The sequence below is a fragment of the Protomyctophum bolini genome (genome assembly GCF_963924005.1).
Source record: "Protomyctophum bolini genome assembly, chromosome: 1".
Lineage (NCBI taxonomy): Eukaryota > Metazoa > Chordata > Actinopteri > Myctophiformes > Myctophidae > Protomyctophum > Protomyctophum bolini.
This window is the reverse complement of record NC_137862.1, coordinates 8,532,991-8,554,032: the sequence shown is the minus strand read 5'-3', so window position 1 is coordinate 8,554,032 and position 21,042 is coordinate 8,532,991. Positions and strand designations below refer to the sequence as shown.

The 21,042-nt window shown below is 44.9% G+C and overlaps 1 protein-coding gene across 4 annotated transcripts in view; it reads left to right on the top strand.

Annotated features, from left to right (window-relative positions):
- Positions 1-19,493, top strand: part of ppfia1 (PTPRF interacting protein alpha 1) — a 75,693-nt gene extending 56,200 nt beyond the window's left edge. The window contains exons 20-28 of one of the 4 annotated variants that reach the window (XM_080772833.1): positions 2,385-2,466; positions 3,373-3,573; positions 8,664-8,839; positions 9,166-9,263; positions 10,999-11,174; positions 11,834-11,902; positions 12,036-12,234; positions 12,683-12,754; positions 15,340-19,493. In XM_080772833.1, the coding sequence (XP_080628959.1) occupies positions 2,385-2,466; positions 3,373-3,573; positions 8,664-8,839; positions 9,166-9,263; positions 10,999-11,174; positions 11,834-11,902; positions 12,036-12,234; positions 12,683-12,738 (1,057 nt within the window). In that variant the 3' untranslated portion in view covers positions 12,739-12,754; positions 15,340-19,493. Of the gene's footprint in view, positions 1-2,384; positions 2,467-3,372; positions 3,574-8,663; positions 8,840-9,165; positions 9,264-10,998; positions 11,175-11,833; positions 11,903-12,035; positions 12,235-12,682; positions 12,755-15,317 lie in introns of all 4 variants that reach the window. The other 3 variants (XM_080772832.1, XM_080772831.1, XM_080772834.1) reach the window with 3 other exon arrangements.
- The last annotated feature ends 1,549 nt before the right edge of the window (positions 19,494-21,042 follow it).

Genomic DNA, 21,042 nt, shown 5'->3' with positions numbered 1-21,042 from the left:
CCCTCCGATCTGCTCGGGGACGCTCACAGCGCGATCGGGATAGGCCCGATCAACATCAAGAATGTTTGATATTTGCGCCCGAGGTGCGCCCGAGTTTTAAACTCGTGTAGTGTGTGCTGTATAAAATAATCCGATGAAATAATCGGGCCCAATTATCCTGTAGTGTGTGGTGCTATCAAATGTCAAACCGGCTAGTGTACGACCACCTTTTAGACAGAGATGGCATCGGTGGAAGTGTCTGGCCGGAACATCAGTCAGATTCCCCCAGATCCGATATTTGTTCGACCAATCACAACACTTGTTTCATTCATTGAGAATGTAAAGTGATTTGTAAAGCGTCAACGTCATTTCCCTGAGCGCTACTTCTGCCAAACTCCCGCAACTTCCACCCCCAAAAAATTATACCGTCTACAGCGTAGGTCTGTGTGAACGCAGCTCGTACATATTTGGGGTTTTTTAAGATTTATTTTTAAGTTATTTTTTTTTTAAGTTAAGTTATTTTTAAGTTACGTTTTTAACTTAGCCATAACCATATAAGGAGTCCCCAAAGCAGCTATACGTCCAAATATGGAGTGTGTTGCATCCATCACAAACAAATCACTCAGCTCCATATATGGGCACAAAGGTGGGACACACACAGACACACACACAGACAGACATGATCTGCTAGGTCTCATAGTAAATGCTCACTGCGTTCGCAATCACTGCGTTCGCAATGATACTGTCTACAGCGTAGGTCTACAGTGTGCTGTAGGTCTTGGCCAGCGTGAGTTTACTGAGACACTCAAGCATTCCATGGATGTGTCTACGTTGCATCACTGTGGTGACTTACAGCCTGTCTGCTAAATGCACTAAACTGTAATTGTCGTGAGCTTGTAGATCTGTGATTTTGTTGTCCGGTACATCTCTGGCTTTAGCAGCATCCCCCCCTCCCCCTCCAGTGTTTTCCTTCAACAGACACATAATGGACACATGCTTTTAGATGCCTCTTTAATTAGCATTAATTCATCCTTATAATTTGTGTTATTGTTTTGCCAACACCCCCTCCTCCTCACCCCCCTCCCCCCTCCTCACCCCCACCCACCCTCCTCACCCCTCACCCCCACCATGTTTGTAGTCCAAAGACAGGGTAAGTTGTAGTCCACATTGCTTCTGCTTTGCCTCATCTCTCTCTCTCTCCCTCCCTCCCTCACTCACTCACCCATTAACTCCTAGGACCCCTGAAACCCCCCCTCAAACGGTGGTCCCTGCGTGTTGCCTGATGGCTCTGTCCATGCTGCGCTCTCTCCCCCCCCCCCCCCCTCTTACGTTCCACAGAGCAGCTTAACTAACAGGAATGTGTTTTGTGACCAAAAACGTCTTTCAGCCAAAGCTGCTGCTGCCACAACTCTGTTTTTCCACTGTTTTCGTAGTGTTTTTTTTTAGAATAGTTCCCAACATTTCTGTAAGTACAGACAGACAGACATGCAGACAGACGTAGACAGACAGACAGACACGTAGACAGACAGACAGACAGACACGTAGACAGACAGACAGACAGACAGACAGACAACTGTAAGTTCTGATAAGATTTCTAAAGAAAGAAGACTTGATAACACTCTTGATTTCAAGCTTTATTCAAGGCCACGGTGGTCTTAATTTGAAACCTAATTTGTCATTGCAAGCTTTTATGCAAGCCATGGTGGTTAAACGCATTTTGGGCGGGAACCCCTTTTGGTGTTATCACGTTATGCTATTGAAAAATAGCAGATCTACAAGCTCATAGCGCGCCACCGAGTGGTGCGCTACGAGCTTGTAGGTCTGCTATTTTTGAAAAATCGAAGAACGACTGACATAGAAACATAGCTTTTTCAGAAAACTGTCAGGATGTAGAAGACATTTTTAGAATCTGATCTCAGGTCAAAATGGTTTAATTAATGTCCACCACCGGATGGCGCTGTTGTGACGAGGTTCAGTGCTATACACAGCAGAGGGCTTTCTGGGAACTGCAAACCTTTGCATGGTGATGACCTCCTTCCTGTATGGAGATGGCCTCCTTCCTGTATTTGGAACACTGTGTGTGCATGTGAAACTCTCTTTGCTCTGCTCTGACCCCTCCTGGGTACTACTGGGTACTACACCAAGGAATGCCTCCACTCTGCAATGCATTAAATAATCCTTTCACCCCAAATCCCACTGGCCTCTTCTTGACCCCCTGGAATTATGGGTATTGGAGTCCTTTTCACTATGCTGAAGGGGGGGGGAGGGGCTCCAGATGGGTTTCTGTCGTTGGCTGTTTCTCAGGACTCGTGTTCTCTTCCTGTGTGTGTGTGTGTGTGTGTGTGTGTGTGTGTGTGTGACGCTAGTTACTCTGCATGTCATTAATGTGTGTGCGTGTGTTTCAGGCATGAACTTCTGGAGGAGGCTCGCCGGCAGGGTCTTCCATTCGCCCAGTGGGACGGTCCCACGGTGGTGGTGTGGCTGGAGGTATTGTTACTATTATTACTGTATTTGGGGCGTAGAGACTAGGGATGTCCGATGTTATCGCCCGATAAATGCATAAAGAAAGTAATATCGGAAAATATCTGTATCGTTTTTAAAAAGTTACAGGAGTTCTTACTGTATGGTGTTTGTGTGATATGAAATGTGAGCCTACCATAATATGAGACTAAATTTGACTGAGGGACTGCCATTGGATTTTTTTGAATTTGCGTTTTTTTTTCATGTCATATGAAAGCAGGGAGTCATAGCTTCAAATTCACAGTTTTGGAGATATGGCTTAATGTCTTGCAGAAAACAGCGAGTTGAGAAAACAGCCTTGAAAGGTTCACTTCTGTGGTCTCTAACATTACACCCAGCTACATGTTTAAGCATTTATTTCATATTTACATGTCTTCTGTGGTCTCTAACATTACACCCAGCTACATGTTTAAGCATTTATTTCATATTTACATGTCTTCTGTGGTCTCTAACATTACACCTAGCTACATGTTTAAGCATTTATTTCATATTTACATGTCTTCTGTGGTCTCTAACATTACACCTAGCTACATGTTTAAGCATTTATTTCATATTTACATGTCGATTTCAGCTCTGACACTTATTTCAGACATGCTCTAGTATGTGAAGAGTCTGCCCGTTATTAACTCATTTTTGGGAAAGAAACAAAAATGTTTTTGCTGGAATTTGCGCGATGGCAGGCTCTCAGTCAAATCTGGTCACATATGAACCGCGCTCTTTTGGTTTGCAATTGCAATTAATTAATTTCTAGCAGCTGCAGAGAATGGATTGGATGGATGCACGTGCCGTGCCTGTGACTCTGAGCCTATAGGCTGAAAACCCTGCCCCCGCTAGGGACTGTCTCTCACCTCTCTCTCTCTGTGTGTGTCCCAGCTGTGGGTGGGCATGCCAGCGTGGTACGTGGCAGCCTGCCGTGCCAACGTGAAGAGCGGCGCCATCATGTCTGCTCTGTCGGACACGGAGATCCAGAGAGAGATCGGCATCAGTAACCCTCTGCACCGCCTCAAGCTACGGCTCGCCATCCAGGAGATCATGTCTCTGACCAGCCCCTCGGCCCCGCCCACATCCAGAACGGTAGGCGGAGCTCCGTCGCACGCACGCACACTCACACACACACACTCTCACACACACACACACACTCACGCGCACGCATCAGTTGGTGCCAAACGTTTTTAGCCCTAGAACCCAAAAGAGCCCATTACTCAAACTAGTGAACATTAGCAGATCTACAAGCTCACAACACGTCAAGTTGTGAGCTTGTTGATCGGCTATTTAGATTAGATTAGATTAGATTCAATGTATCGTCACTGCACAGTATTTCAAATACTTTGACAATCAAATGAAGAGTGGCGTCTTAGCCAGAAGTGCAATGCAGTAATGAGAGAATATTTTCATTACTTCTTATTTTATGGAATTTCTTTGATGATACAAATAAATAAACTAACTCATTTTTTGTATGGATCCCTTTATTTTTGTGGACTAGGTTGGCGGAGGGTGTGTAGAGCCCAGGATCACATTAGATAATTGACACAGGGGTGGAAAATGGGTTACAAAATCGTGGGATTAAAAACAAAAAAAAATTAAAATATGTTCGCTCTGAAATATATATGAACTCATTTACTGCCACCATTTATTGAGAAATTAGGACCTAATTCACGCCAGCATTTTTTTAAATTTGAGCTCTTATTTTGAAAAGCCACATTTTGCCTCAACCTCATGCCGGTACACTATAGCCCTCCACAACGTCGGCTCGTGCCGTCAAAGAAACGCTGTTTTGACCAAAAATGCCATCTGGGACAAGGAATAGGAGATACAGGCGATTGAAAGAAACGGATAGAATGGATTCTTATGGCGACGACGAACTAAGATGAACGATCCAATGCTGTGCTAACAACACAGCTAGCTAACCGGCTAACGTAAGTAGCATTATGGCTCGATCGATCAAATGCACTATAAAAGCGCAATTGCCGAAGGGCTACGGCAATGGCGGCAAGTGTTAATATCAAAATTAGGCTTCAATTGCCGAAGACCTTCGGCAATCGCGGCAAGGGGGTTAAATGATTTGCGCCAACGTTTTTTTTTTTTTTCTTTTTTAATAGCAGACCTACAAGCTTGTAGCGCGCCACTCGACGCTTGTAGATCTGCTATTTTTCAATAGCTAAATTATAAAAATGTTTAAAACACCAAAAGTGGTTCCCGCCCAAAATGGGTTAAACTGATAAGTTCTTGGTTTACGTATGATCCTAGATGGTGTTTTCCTTGCCGCTCTGGATTATGAGCGTCTACTAGATGCCTACACGTTAAAGCATGTTGATTGGTCTAACCCTTCTCACACACCTGGCCGTCTGATTGGTCTATACCTTCTGCCCTTCTCACACACCTGCCCGTCTGATTGGGCGCCACAGTTGTCACTCTATAGACCGATTCACAGAGGGGTGCCCTGGGCGCAGCCATTACTGAGGTGTAATCCATGGAGCAGGTGCTCCGTAGGCCAGGTGTAGCTAATCAGTGCTGCTGTGCTTAATGGTACAGTAATGGCCGCACCTAGGCAACCCTCTGTGAATCGGTCTATACCTAACCCTTAACTTCTGTTCTGTAAGCGATCACACTATCAACAATTAACAAGCTGATTAACCCCAATTAACAACCAATTTAATTAAATAATCAACCGCTTATATTTATTAAACCTTGTTTCTTTATCTCGCCATCCTCTCTCTCTCTCTCTCTCTGCACGCTTCTCTCTCTCTTGTGATTGGTTGTGTGTGTGGGTCACGTGATCAGTACACGGACAACGTTTGGCTCACACACGAAGAAATGGAAACATTGGCGGCCACGCCCCCCACGGTTAGTCTCACTGTGATTGGCTGGCCAGACCGCGGCCCGGCCAACGTGATTGGCTGTGGGGTTTGTTCGGACAACGTTCCAAGTGGCCTTTCTTCCTCAAGTGTTGACGAAAGCTGAGCTGTGATGAAACACAGGGAGGGACTAGTGGAGAAGAGATCCAGTAGAACTAAAAGACAAGTCATTTCACAACACATTGCAAGCTTGTAGATCGGCTATTTTCAACGTGCAACCAAATGTAAAATCAATAGGTGCACAGTAGATTCCCGCCATGCTCGTTCTCTCCTCTGCGTCATCAGCGTCCATACCCTGGGTGGGGTTGACACAAGGGCATATATATATATATATATATATATATATATATATATATATATATATATATATATATATATACGTTCATTTTCCACAAACCGTAGCTCACTTTGAGAGCAGACATCCATCTTCAACCGCTTATCCATAGTCAGGTCGCAGGGGCAACAGCTCCACCAGAGAGCTCCAGACTTCCCGCTACAGAGCATCAATAACCTCCTGGGGGATTCTGAGGCGTTCCAAGGCCAACTGCGCCTTGGTCTGCCCTGGGCGTCTCCTCCCAGCAGATGCCCGAACCACCTTAGCTGGCTCCTTTTCAGGCGAAGAAGCAGCGACTCTACTCCGAGTCTCTCTGGCGTGAGAGAACTTCTCTCACCCTATATCTCTAAGGGAGATGCCAGCCACCCGTTGAAGAAAACTCTTATTCAACCTTATTTTTTGGGTCATGACCCACACTTCATGACCATAGGTCATAGGTCATGACCCACACTTCATGACCATAGCGTGGTGGATCGAAGGTATTTAGTCCCCAGGTTTCTATATAATAGTATTGAATACACAGAGGGGGCGGGGCTTCTTGGAACGAGGACTTGTTGTTGTGTTTAATTCCAGAGGTGTTTTCGTGGCTGTGTGGTGGTCTGACCTCACTCTGTAGGTTATTGTTGTTGTAGTTGTGTTAGTGTGCACGTGATTGTTGTGTGTGTGTAGTCGTGTTTTTGTGCACGTGATCGTTGTGTAGTTGTATTAGTGTGCACGTGATGTGTGTGTCGTGTTCCAAAAAATATACAAATGATCCCGGCGGTTTCACTTATATGCACACGAAGAATCAACTGACGAGCGAGAAAACGCTAATGTCGACAACATCGGCGAGACTGTGTGTTTATTGTTGGACCCATAATGCTTATAAGAGACGATTATAAGATGACCCAATGTTATTCTCCATGGAGACAAAAAACCCGCGACCACACAAGGGATGAGCGAGTGACATCAGGACTTCTGGACAGGAGGCAGTTTGAAATCTAGTCCAATAAACTTGAGATCTTCTAGATAGGCAACTTTTGGTGTGTTGGTATGACTGCATGTTCTCCTCCTAACCCAGCTCTGGTCCATAGCGTTGAGGAGAACATGTTCTCCTCCTAACCCAGCTCTGGTCCATAGCGTTGAGGAGAACATGTTCTCCTCCTAACCCAGCTCTGGTCCATAGCGTTGAGGAGAACATGTTCTTCTCCTAACCCAGCTCTGGTCCATAGCGTTGAGGAGAACATGTTCTCCTCCTAACCCAGCTCTGGTCCATAGCGTTGAGGAGAACATGTTCTCCTCCTAACCCAGCTCTGGTCCATAGCGTTGAGGAGAACATGTTCTCCTCCTAACCCAGCTCTGGTCCATAGCGTTGAGGAGAACATGTTCTTCTCCTAACCCAGCTCTGGTCCATAGCGTTGAGGAGAACATGTTCTTCTCCTAACCCAGCTCTGGTCCATAGCGTTGAGGAGAACATGTTCTCCTCCTAACCCAGCTCTGGTCCATAGCGTTGAGGAGAACATGTTCTCCTCCTAACCCAGCTCTGGTCCATAGCGTTGGGAGAACATGTTCTTCTCCTAACCCAGCTCTGGTCCATAGCGTTGAGGAGAACATGTTCTTCTCCTAACCCAGCTCTGGTCCATAGCGTTGAGGAGAACATGTTCTCCTCCTAACCCAGCTCTGGTCCATAGCGTTGAAGAGAACATGTTCTTCTCCTAACCCAGCTCTGGTCCATAGCGTTGAGGAGAACATGTTCTCCTCCTAACCCAGCTCTGGTCCATAGCGTTGAGGAGAACATGTTCTTCTCCTAACCCAGCTCTGGTCCAGGTGTAGAGTGTTAATGCAGTGGGTGTGGTGGGGGGTGTTTATGTTAAGTCATGCATGTTCTCCTAACTAGGTGTAGTGTGTTTGTTGGTGGTATAAATGTAATGACTCCATGTTCTAACCCAGCACTATACAGGTGTAGTGTGTTATTGTAGTAGTGTGATGGAGGTGGGGGGTATTAATATTAATGGTGCATGTTCTCCTAACCCAGCACTCACTAAAGCACCGCCTCTGTGTTCTTGTTCACCACGCTAACCACGCTAACCAATGCTAACCACGCTAACCCAGGAGGATGAGGAGGGTAGCTGGGCCCAGGTTTGACCCCACACACCTGCCTGTCTCTGTCTATCTCTCTGTCTGTCTGTCTCTCTCGGTCTGCCTTTCTGTCTTTTTCCCACTGTCTCTGATAGTATGAACATCTGAAGTGAACCCTACCTTACTTTTTTTTATCATACATATTTATGAAGGCAATCCTTAAGGTGCGTTCAAACCTGAAGATATAGATTTGTTTCCAGTCTCTACACTTTGATCGCGCAGGTCGGCGTTGGGGACGACGACGACAAGGGAAATAAAATTGTACCTCGATATAGGTAACACCAATGACGGCTCGGTTCAATATATTTAACATAATTCCTGCTAATATATAATTTATGAGCAGCAACATTAGTTCCTATGTCTTGTGTGTAGTATTTTTATGAATAAAACCACCGCCGCTCCGAACAAAATCAATGCTGATTGGCTGTCAGGATGCGATGCGTGGAGTCCATGGATACCATGCGACCGTTCGTGTCGCCCCGTTCACCCTGTTCATGCCGAGCACGTTGGCGCGATTTCTCGTCTTTGCATTGAATGTAATGTAATCTCTAACTATCCAGGTTTGAACGTAGCCTAAGACCTTAAGTCTCCTCAGTCTGAATAAAGCTTTACAGACATCTTGTCTCCGATTGGCCAGTCTGAACAAAGCCTTACATACATCTTCTCTGTTATTGGCCAGTCTGAACAAAGCCTTACAGACATCTTGTGTCTCATTGGCCACTGTGAACAAAGCCTTACAGACATCTTGTGTCTCATTGGCCACTGTGAACAAGGCCTTATACGCTTAGACATCTCGCCTCCGATTGGCCAGTATATGAACGAAGCCTTACATGCCATGCTTGTCTCTGATTGGCTAGACGCTGGCGTACGGGGACATGAACCATGAGTGGATCGGTAACGAGTGGCTGCCCAGCCTGGGTCTGCCTCAGTACCGCTCCTACTTCATGGAGTCTCTGGTGGACGCTCGCATGCTGGACCACCTCACCAAGAAAGACCTCCGAGGACAGCTCAAGATGGTGGACAGCTTCCACAGGTATGACCTTCTTAGAGGCATGACCTCTGACTAGCTTGATCACGTAATTAGTCCAAAATGTGAAGTGCACAGAGGTACAGTAAAGTGCACAGAGGTACAGTAAAGTGCACAGAGGTACAGTAAAGTGCACAGAGGTACAGTAAAGCATTGAAGCTAAAAAGGTCTCCATTGTGGTCCTTTCTATTCAATTAATCTACGGAGCATATGAGGACAACTATGTCGCATTGTTTTGCTGATTTGTGTGTGTGTGTGTGTGTGTGTGTGTGTGTGTGTGTGTGTGTGTGTGTGTGTGTGTGTGTGTGTGTGTGTGTGTGTGTGTGTAACAGGAACAGTTTCCAGTGTGGCGTCATGTCTCTGAGGAGACTCAACTATGACAGGAAGGAACTGGAGAGAAAGAGAGAGGACTCTACACTAGAACTACAAGGTAATAGAACTACAAGTAGCATGACCACCATTATGTCTTATAATCTATATATACAATGCTTAAGTTGATCACGTGCCAAAAGCGGTGGACAGAAACTGGTGGACAGAAACTGGTGGACATGTGCTGTTGCCCCAACAGGGGCAGAAACAAGGCCACAACCACGCTATTTACACACACTACAACTCGCTTACAATTCGCAAACCTGGCAACACTGCTCCGTCTTCTCATAGGCCCTCCAGGCCCGCCCCCACACTACTTTTCAGTCTCACAATCGGCCATCTTGCTTTATATTTAGATGGGCGAGTGGACATTTAATGCAAATAAATTAATTATAGGTCCAGCAAGCAAATCATGATGCTCTGTTTGTGCTCAATAGGTCACAATTACATTCCGATTTTAGGTGTTGTGCTTTGTATGACATTTTGGCCAGTAGTAGGCTTATATTTATCTCAGCTTTGGCCTGATAGCACACATGCTAACAGTGGTGAACACAACGTTAGCAGCATTTGACAGTCTCACAATCGGCCATCTTGCTTTATATTTAGATGGCCGAGTGGACATTTAATGCAAATAAATTAATTATAGGTCCAGCAAGCAAATCATGATGCTCTGTTTGTGCTCAATAGGTCACAATTACATTCCGATTTTAGGTGTTGTGCTTTGTATGACATTTTGGCCAGTAGTAGGCTTATATCTATCTCAGCTTTGGCCTGATAGCACACATGCTAACAGTGGTGAACACAACGTTAGCAGCATTTGATGACAGGTTTGGTCACAGTCGCGATACTTTTCAGTTGTGTGGTACTTTTATATTGATTTAACTGTAACAGAAAGTTCTATCCAGACTAGACAGTCCCATCTCTCACGGAGCTGGGACTGACAGTACAGAGACGAGTCGAGGAGCAGAGCAGGCGCAGCAGCACATATCCAGCTAGCGAGCTAGAAGCCACAGGTGTTGCCACTATAACTCTATGGTAGAAACAAGCCACCTAGGTCTATACAAAATAAGACAAAAAGAAGCAACACTGGTCGTTTCTGGCCAGTGTTGCCAAATAAGCGATTAGTAAGTAATTTAATTTAATTTATAAGCGATTTTGGGATTATTTTTGTAGATTGAAAAAATATTGGGGGTCCTTTGCTCTTGGCATGAAAATGTTTGAGAACCACTGCTCTAAAACAATATTAGACAAAGTTTGAGCCACAAACACATTGCTCTCTCTCTCTTCTCCTTTTCTATAAATTAAATAGGCCTATTCATGATTCTGCTTATAGAGAAGTAGCCTATGTTAGTTTGTTTTATGGACTTGAGAGCTACTTTCAAATCCCTTTCTCACAATCTACAACAGAACGTTATCATTGTCATTGTCATTGTGCTATAATAATAACTAATAACCCATCCGATGTGGAGTCAACTCCCGCAATTTCCTTCTTCCCATAGTGCGTGGCGAAGTAACTCTGGGATTGAGTGGCCGCGTAGCGGCCACGAAATTCTAGTAGAACTACAAGTACCAACCTAGAGGAAGAGAGAGGACTCTATGCTAGAACTACAACTACACCACTATATGGTGGTCATGTTATAATGTTATAATAGAACGACAAATACCAACCTAGAGGAAGAGAGAGGACTGTCAGAGTGTGTTATGTTATTCCAGATGTTGTGGTGTGGTCCAATCAGAGGGTGTTATGTTACAGATGTTGTGGTGTGGTCCAATCAGAGCGTGTTGTGTCATTCCAGATGTGGTGGTGTGGTCCAATGAAAGGGTGATCCAGTGGATCCAGGCCATGGGGCTGAAGGAGTACAGCAGTAATCTGTATGAGAGCGGAGTTCACGGAGCTCTGCTGGCTCTGGACGAGACCTTCGACCACAACGCCCTGGCCCTGATGCTGCAGGTCCCCATGTCCAACACACAGGTCAGCACGCACACACACACTGTCCCCATGTCCAACACACAGGTCAGCACGCACACACACACTGTCCCCATGTCCAACACACAGGTCAGCACGCACACACACACTGTCCCCATGTCCAACACACAGGTCAGTGCACGCACGCACACACACACTGTCCCCACCCCACACCCTTGGACGATGGGGTCTGTTCTATTCTCAAACTCAGAGCCACAGCGCTCTGCTTAAAGTAGCCTACCACAACGATGGCAGTAATACATGGTACATACATTACATGGTAGTAACCACAACAACTGAATTGCAGTGTCACACAGACACATATTGTACACGTACCTCTCCCATTTGGAAAACATTTAAAACGGCAACGTTTATAACGTTTTATAATAAGCCATTACAAAAAAATATTCGTTTTTGAGTCGCGGTGCGCATTTTTCAACATCCCTACCGACTACGGATAAGCGGTTGAAGATGGCTGGATGGATGGAAGGGGAACCTTCTGAGAGCTTCATGAGCAAAATACCCCACAGACACTTGACCTTAAATTAAGATATTACAGTTGTTTTGTAGAAAGGTGTCACTAACGCAGCTTTACAGTGTGAAACGCTGGCCTCTCATTGGCTATGCATGTTTAATGGGCCTGACCTTTTGACCTTCCTTTACAGGCCAGAGGGACTCTAGAGCGAGAATACACCAGTCTGCTGAACATGGGAACTGAGAGACAACTGGATGAGGTGCACACACAAACACACACGCGCACGCACACACGCACACAAAAACACACAGAAATTCCTTTGTAACCCATTATTTCTGATAAACGCCTACATTGTAAGTGTTTTAAAGGGGCATCTTTGTCGCCCCCTCCAGGACGACGATAGGAACTTCCGGCGCGCTCCGTCGTGGAGGAAGAAGTTCCGCCCCAAAGACATGAGGGGCGTGTCCCTGGGCTCCTCTGACACGCTGCCCGCCAACTTCAGAGTGACCAATAGCAGCGTGGCGGCTCCCAGAGTGACCAATAGCAGCGCAGCCTCTCCCTCCATGCAGCCAAAGAGAAGCCCCGCGGACGGTAGGCACTAGTGTGTGTGTGTGTGTGTGTGTGTGTGTGCGTGTGGACGGTAGGCACTAGTGTGTGTGTGTGTGTGTGTGTGTGTGCGTGGACGATAGGCACTAGTGTGTGTGTGTGCGTGGACGGTAGGCACTAGTGTGTGTGTGCGTGGACGGTAGGCACTAGTGTGTGTGTGTGTGTGTGTGTGTGCGTGTGGACGGTAGGCACTAGTGTGTGTGTGTGTGTGTGTGTGTGTGTGTGTGTGTGTGTGCGCGTGCGCGCGCGTTGGTGATAAGTGATTTCTGTTACTGCCCTGGCTGTTCCATGTACTCAGAATTCGATTGGCTAATTTTGATTGGCTTTGCTGCTCTAGCATCTGTGTGTGCGCGTGTGTGTGCGTGCGTGTGTACACGCCTGTGTGTGCAGTGACTAACGTGCATGTGTGTGCATGTGCTCATGCTCACCGCAGGGAGCCAGTCCATTCAGAGACTGGACACTGCCACGGTCAGAACGTACTCCTGTTAACGGCAGCCCCACAACGGTGAGTTAGTCATGACTTTTACTGCCGTTTCAGTCACATTTTAGTCGTTTTAATTTAGTCCAACTTCACGGTGTTGTCATGATGCCTTAAATCCAGTGTTGATTTCAGCGCCATTCATACTCCTAATTTAGAGCCGAATAAAAGTCGGTTCGGAGCCTACAATAATAATAATAATAAAACTTTATTTGTATAGCATACATGAAATGCAGCTCAAAGTGCTTTACAGAACAATGGAGAATAAAAAAGAAAAGCAAGGCAACGACATTAAAAAACAAGCAGTAATGCAATACAGTGAGGACATGAATAACAAAAAATAAAAGATCAATTAAAAGCAATGTTGTAGAAGTGGGTCTTGAGCTGAGCTTTAAAAATGTCTACAGAGGCTGCCTGACGAAGGTACAGTGGGAGCTTGTTCCATGCCGACAGCCCGTAGAAGCAAAAAGCTGCTTCCCCGTATTTTGCCATTTTTTTAGGCAAAGCGAGCAGGCCAACAGTGGAAGACCTTAGGGGGCGGTTTGGGACATATTTAGGCAGGCAGTCATGTAGGTAGGAAGGTGCGAGACCATTGAGAGCTTTATACACGGGTAAAATAATTTTAAAATCAATCCTAAAAACAACCGGAAGCCAGTGCAGTGAAGCCAAAACTGGAGTAATATGTTCTCTCATCTTAGTTCTAGTTACAACTCTGGCTGTGTGTCGTGAGTCAGTGTGACGTGACGTCATTTGAGGTTCGGGGAGGCGGGTACCGTCCTAAAGTCGACTCTTCGGTGCTACTGAAGATTTCTGAGAAGCCGAAATCATTTCGGCACTACAGCGGTAAAATAGGAGTATGAATCTGCCCTGAAGCTGTGATGAAAGTCATTTTACACTTGGTTGCCGACTGAAAATAGCAGATCTACAATGTCTAGACTGCAAGCCTATAGTCCTTTTAGACCTTGTAGTTTAGTGTTTATCTGTTGGTGAAATTGCACGGCTCCCGTGCTTGCTGTTATGGTTAGGTTAGGGTTTTAGGTCTGTTGTCGGTCTAATGACAGTCGGACCAATAGTATTATTTTTTAGTCTAGTTTTAGTCAGTGAAAACAGGTAGGTAAATTAACACTGCTCTGTCTCTAACCTTTGAACTCTAACTAAACCTCACCTGTACTCTGTCGTACCACGGTCACCTTTGAACTTTAACCTCATCTATGCTCCGTGCTACCACCATGACCTTTGAACTTTAACCTCATCTATACACCATGCCACCACCGTGTCTCTGACCTATCCACTATAGTGGTCAGCCATTATGACCTCTGAGTCTGACCTTAACAAAATGAGCACGGGTATTTCTTTCTGCTATCTGCTATTTTAGAAAAATATGTTGCGCAAATCTTTGAATATATATTCTTTCAGAACCAACGTTTTTAACTCAAATCTTTGCTTCCGGGGAGGTCCCTGGAACTACATATTTTCAGATGGGGGGCGGCGGCCAAATACAGATCATTTTTGGGGGTCCTTGATATGAAATATTGAGAACCATTGATAAACATTGGTATTTCAGAAAACTTTCATGATTTAGAAGATTTTTTTTATTTATTTGGCCTAAATGGGTTACTGTATCCAAGCTGTCAACCAGTATTACATTACTGTATCCAAGCTGTCAACCAGTATTACATTACTGTATCCAAGCTGTCAACCAGTATTACATTACTTGACCATTTAACACATTTTGAGACGATCGTTTATTTACGATCTATAAAACCCAGCACTTTCATGCTAATCTTGCATATTTCCGTTCTACGGCCTTTATAGTATAGTATAAATGGACTTTATATTTACTGCATAGTAACGTTCCACGTCACTAGGCAACGATCAGCTTCTTTTTTTTTTACCTCACCAAGATGGCGGCTCCATAGAGTCCTGTAATGTCGGCTATCGTTAGTGGCGTTTATCTCCGAATTGAGGCTCAGATGAGGTCATATGAGGTGAGGGACGATGTTAGGAGCTCGATAAGAAACATTGTGCGAGGCTCCAGTTAACAGATTAGCGTTTTTAATGCTAGCGAAGAGTCATATCGTTACTACCTCCGTTTCACGAGTCGTGTCACAGGGTCTTCTAAGCGGCCTTTTTCGGGCAAAAGTTAGAACCGAGTATTACACCCCCTGGTGGTAGGACAGAGTATAACACCCTCTGGTGGTAGGACAGAGTATAACACCCTCTGGTGGTAGGACAGAGTATTACACCCCCTGGTGGTAGGACAGAGTATAACACCCTCTGGTGGTAGGGTGGTAGGACATAGTATAACACCCTCTGGTGGTAGGACAGAGTATAACACCCTCTGGTGGTAGGGTGGTAGGACAGAGTATAACACCCTCTGGTGGTAGGACAGAGTATAACACCCTCTGGTGGTAGGGTGGTAGGACAGAGTATAACACCCTCTGGTGGTAGGACAGAGTATAACACCCTCTGGTACGACGAGTATAAATTCAGCTTCAATCTGTTGCACAACGCAGCTTTAATAACGCATGTTCTACTGCCCTCTCTCTCCTGTTCTGTGTCTATGTCTCTCTCTCTCTCCTCTTCTCAGTTTATCCTCATTATTTCTATAGGTAACCGTGGTAACCGTTGGCCAGAAGAGGAGGCGGAGTTCCCTGCCTTCAAGACCAGGATGATGAACTGAACCTGATTATTAACAATTATTATTATTATTATTATAATAATTATAGACCAGGATGATGAACTGAATCTTTTTTATTATCATTTTAATTATTATCATCACAGAAGAAATACCTTTTAGTCATGTTGTCACCGTACCCCCCCCCCCACCCCCAGAGGACATATTCTAGATTTATTCTAAGTGTATCATATTTATGGACATGTAATTGATTTTAGAATTATCTTGTATCTCTTTTTTTTTTACCTCCATCCCACTTTAATCAACTCCCTCCCTTTTCCCCCTCTACTGAGCTCTTATTGTGAAGCTCAGTTCCCCTCTACTGAGCTCTTATTGTGAAGCTCAGTCCCCCTCTACTGAGCTCCTATTGTGAAGCTCAGTTACCCTCTACTGAGCTCTTATTGTGAAGCTCAGTTCCCCTTTACTGAGCTCTTATTATGAAGCTCCACTTTCCACTACACGTCAGATGTAAGCTCAGTTTGTATATTTCTATCAACAGAACATTTTATCTAATCTTTTTGTTTTTGTTTTATATTATAATCCTCATCTTATCGACCAGATGTATCCTTGTTGTTGTTGTTGTTTTTATTGTTTTTCCCCTCGTGGTCTTTGAGATCTAATCATTGAATTTATGCTCAAAGTGACTTTGATAAAATCTGTGATATAACGTTATAACTCTATCCGCTTTGTTTAACCACACCCACAACAACTATAGGGGCGTGTCTTTGTTTAACCACACCCACACCAACCCTGGGGGCGTGTCTTTGTTTAACCACACCCACACCAACCCTGGGGGCGTGTCTTTGTTTAACTACACCCACACCAACCCTGGGGGCGTGTCGTCATAGCCGATCTTTACAAGCGAGCTTGTTGATTGGACTATAATTCCGGTGTGTGGAGGAAAAAGGAAGGGGATCAAACATTGCTCCCTTTGTTACTATTGTTTAGCTCATCACATGTGATTCTATGTAAATGTCTGAATGAATATATTGGAAGAATATCAGGCTGGTATAAGACGGATGTGAAACACCTTTTATTATCACTTTCACCCTTTTTATTTTCATAATCTGCGATACCAAAATGAAACCTCTTGAATAAAACGCTAAGCTAAGAAAAAGCCATAATATTTACCGCTATTAACTAAACGGTAGCAGGAAATCCACCAGCTACGTCCGGATGCAAGTCAAATAGAGGAACTCCCACTTAGTGCCAGAGGTTCTCAAAGTGTGGTCTGCGGACCCTCTGGGTTCCTTGATGTGGAACCAAATGGACCCTTACAGGTCTGTAACTCTGAGAGTGTAACACATGGAACCAAATGGACCCTTACACGTCTAACTCTGAGAGTGTAACACATGGAACCACCTCAAGGGTCCATTTGGTTCCATTTGTACACTCTCAGAGTTACAGACCTTTAAGGGTCCATTTGGTTCCATTTGTACACCGTTATGTGGGATCCACTGCTCCTTTAGCCTCTCCTCTACACCTCCTTGGGAAGGTGTGTATGGCCTTTTGCAACCAGCAGATTTCACAGACCACACAGCCCATGGCAGTAGATCAGATCTCACAGACCACACAGCCCATGGCAGTAGATCAGATCTCACAGACCACACAGCCCATGGCAGCAGATCTCACAGCCCATGGCAGTGACTTTTCACATCATTGACAACAAGGCAGATGTCGGGTCCACGAGGCTGGAGCGTTCTAGGCGAGCGAGTGTCGGCGCCTAGCCTCCAGCGGCTAGCCTCCAGCGCCTAGCCTCCAGCGCCTAGCCTCCAGCGCCTAGCCTCCAGCGGCTAGCCTAGCCTCCAGCGCCTAGCCGCTTATTCGTCCAACGGACGGACGTAATCACTTATCACCCATTTTCCTAAATTTGCACATCGTACGTGACAATGTGGCGCGTTTATAGGCTAGCTAGCTTGGCCAGCGAGCACACGTCACTTCTTACCCTTCCTAGCCCTAAACGGAGGACGGTGTTAGCCAATGAAGATGATGTAGGCGGGGTTAGCCAATGAAGATGATGTAGGCGGGGTTTGTGAAATTTGCTGGTGACGGAAAAAAGGCATATGTGGAGAGTGTGCCCCCCCCCCCCCCCCCCCCCCCCCCCCAGGGAGAGTACACAGGAAGTCTCGCTCACACGGTGGCGAGTTGAAATGTGGAATCTCCATCAATGGACCAAGTTCACTGCGGCCTCAATCGACCCCACTCCCCCCTCTCTGTCTCTCTCTCTGCCTCTCTCTTTCTGTCTCTGTCTCTGTCTCTCTCTTTCTATCTCTGTCTCTCTCTCTCTCTCTCCACAGGGCGGTTTGATCTGCCCCAAAAAAAAACTTTAGAGAAAAACGGAAAAGTAAAAAAGAAGAAAAACACTTTGTACGAAGACTTAATATCAAGCCTTATGTTTTGTTTTGTTTCTTAACTGCTTGCTGTCCTTTTGTTCTTATTTATTATTTAGTCATCGGTTCACATGTTTCTGTCACCAGCTTTTATTTCTAGTATAAATAAATAATGAAATATTTATGTCAAGGGTCACAGTTCAGAGGTCAGCTGCAGTCGTGTCCCCCTGTGTGTGTGTGTGTGTGTGTGTGTGTGTGTGTGTGTGTGAGAGAGACACAGAGCAGAAACCTCCTATCTCCATGGATGTGACGTGTATGTCAGTGGTTCTCAAAGTGGGGTCCTTGAGGTTGTTCAAGGGGGTCCCCGGCTAAATGGACTCGTATGAGTCCATAACTCAGAGAGTGTACAAATGGACCTGTTAGGGTCCATTTGGTTCCATCAGTTCAATTAACATATATGATTTTACAATATATACATATTGGGGTCCCAGAGACATAAATGCCATTAAATGTGAGTCGGTAGCCTAATGCATGTCAAACTGGGGGCCTTAAAAAATATTGAGACTATTGCCGTAAACATCTTCTCTTTTGGGGGTCCCTGCAGGCATATCTTTTCAAATGGGGGTCCGCGTGGCTAATAATTTGGGGTGTCCTTGACTTGAAAAAGTTTGAGAACCACTGATGTATGTGACGTACAGAGCAGAAACATCTGATCTAAATCATAAACTTTGTTAGTAAATGAACAGCATTATGTCACTGCAGGGTTTATCAACCCCCTTATCACGTTGTGGTCCAATTATTTATCAGACCTTTGAGCCACGGACCACCATCTGATGACCTTTAGCCTCTCACACCCAAAACTAAAGAACAACTCCATGCTGTATTGATGCTGGTATCCATTAGAAGAGATTACAGGCTAACTTTGATATATATAACAATTCTTCTACATTCTCTTATTGTGTAGACTTATGGTAAAATAATCCATGCGGATGTTTAACAATAATTTAACTCTTGAGAGGGTCAAATTAAACCAAATAAAACCAGTGTCCATTTGGTTTAGCTGCATGGGGACCACCTGGAACCCCCTGGAGGACCACTGGTGGTCCCCGGACCACTGGTTGAAAACCACTGCTCTGTGTGATCATAACTGCAGCGTCAAAATGAAAGTATTAGATCTACAAGATCTGCTACTTTTGCGGTTTTTGAATTAGAATTCCAGGAAATGGAAAAAGAAAACGAATAGTTTTTTTTTTTGTTTTTCAAATGGAACCTAATATGTAGCCATAGTACCTTTTCATCAGTTCGATATTTATATACAAAAACACACGCACACACACTTAACCACTTTCACTTTAAACATATAATATCCGATTTACAAGCTATTTTTGCGACACATTGCCGAAGCTTGTACATTGGCTGTTTTCGATACTTTTGTGTAACGCTGTAATCTCAGACAGAAGGGCGTTTTAATGTATGAGATAAAAGGTTTTATGGTGGAGATACGAGGTTTAGTAGAGTCTCCTGGTGGGTGTGTATGTGATCTATATATAGTCGTTTTTATGCACAATATACAAATCATGTTGCTGTCCTTGTTTTTATTTCATTTTCCTCCGATCTCGTAACAAGATGATGTACAGTCTGAGTACCTTAATGAACTATTTTTATCACAGTATTATTTATTGCTTACTTTCAATAAAATACTGAAACTTATTTTCCACTGCCAATAAAAAGACTAAGTCTTTGTGTTTTCAAGCATCCACTTGCCTCGGCTCTCCTCTTTTTGTTCCAGTTGGAAAAGTGTTGGCTAAAGTGTATAGTTGCTTATTTGTGGCTTTGTTTTCTAATGTCCAAGCCAACAAACTCACGTGTCACATCGCGACGCGTTGTGAGTTTGTAGATCTGCTATTTTCAAAGCCCCTCTATGGCTGATTCACTGCCTTTTTGCTTTGACTTTTTCTTTATTGCTCTGTAAAGCTTTGAGCTGCATTTCATGTCATGAATAAAGGTGCTATAGCTCTCAACGCTACATCTGACCTCAAAATCTCCATGCCTGTATATGGAGCTCAGCTGACCAGCCTGACCTGTTCTGACATTCCATATGTTGATCCTTCCCCATCCATCCATTCTCTTCCATGTCTCACTTGACTTGATACCTGTCCATTTAGACTGAGTCTAGACAGTCCCGCCCCAAAGTTATTAGTGCAGCCGTGCCCGGCAGCGGGCAAAAACCAGAGTTCTCGGCAGGCCCGAAAATTAAGATCTTACCCCCCATGCCATATAAAGCACCAGCGCACGCCCAGCAGTCACCCAGGCGGATATGTTGATGGACTAGCAGTGGTTGCCCTTTAGGGAGGTCGCTTCTCTTCTCGCCCTCGGGTGTCTTACTATACAGTAGGGCCTAGATACAGTTGAAGTGCCCGATGAATGTCGTATTTCCCGTTCTTACCAGATGATGGCCATGCATGTTGAATGCTCCTTGTTTGTTTGCATGACTTGGAAATCCTTTTGTTTTGCAAATAATGCCAGACAGACAGGAACGACTGGAGCCAATGCTCACCTATCTATTGTTCTAGCCTATAGGGGTGTTTTTGTCATACATTTATTTTGACCAGTTCTTCCAAGGCAGGCAAAAGTCACTTCGGCCCCATTTACACTGGCAGACAAATCTAGCCTGAATCAGATCTGTGCCACATCGAGATTGAAATCCGATTGGTTTAAATGAGTCCATATGTCACATGACTCATTTAAACAAATCAGATTCCAATCTAAATGTGGCTCAGATCTGATTAAGGCTGCATTTGGCTGCCAGTGTAAATGGAGTTGGCAGTGCAGTGCAGCCTGTGGCCTCATCCACACACACACACACACACACACACACACACACTCACACACACACACTCACACACACACACTCACACTCACACTCACACTCACACTCACACACACACACACACACACACACACACACACACACACACACACACACACACACACACACACACACACACACACACACCAAACACCAATCAAGCAAATGTTTGGCCTTTTTTTCTCCTTTTTTTTTTTGGGCCACCACAATGCTTTTCCAATGGGAGTCACACAGTTTGACCAAACATTTTGTGTTTGATTCCTGATTGCTGGTGATGTTCTGCCCCGAGCTCCCACCTCATCAAACACAAATGTTTGATCAAACCATGTAACTCCCATTGGAAAAGCATTGTGGTGGCCCCAAAAAAACGACCAAACATTTGCTTGATTGGTGTTTGGTACGTGTGAATGAGGCCTGTCTGTGCGCAATATGAGGGTGT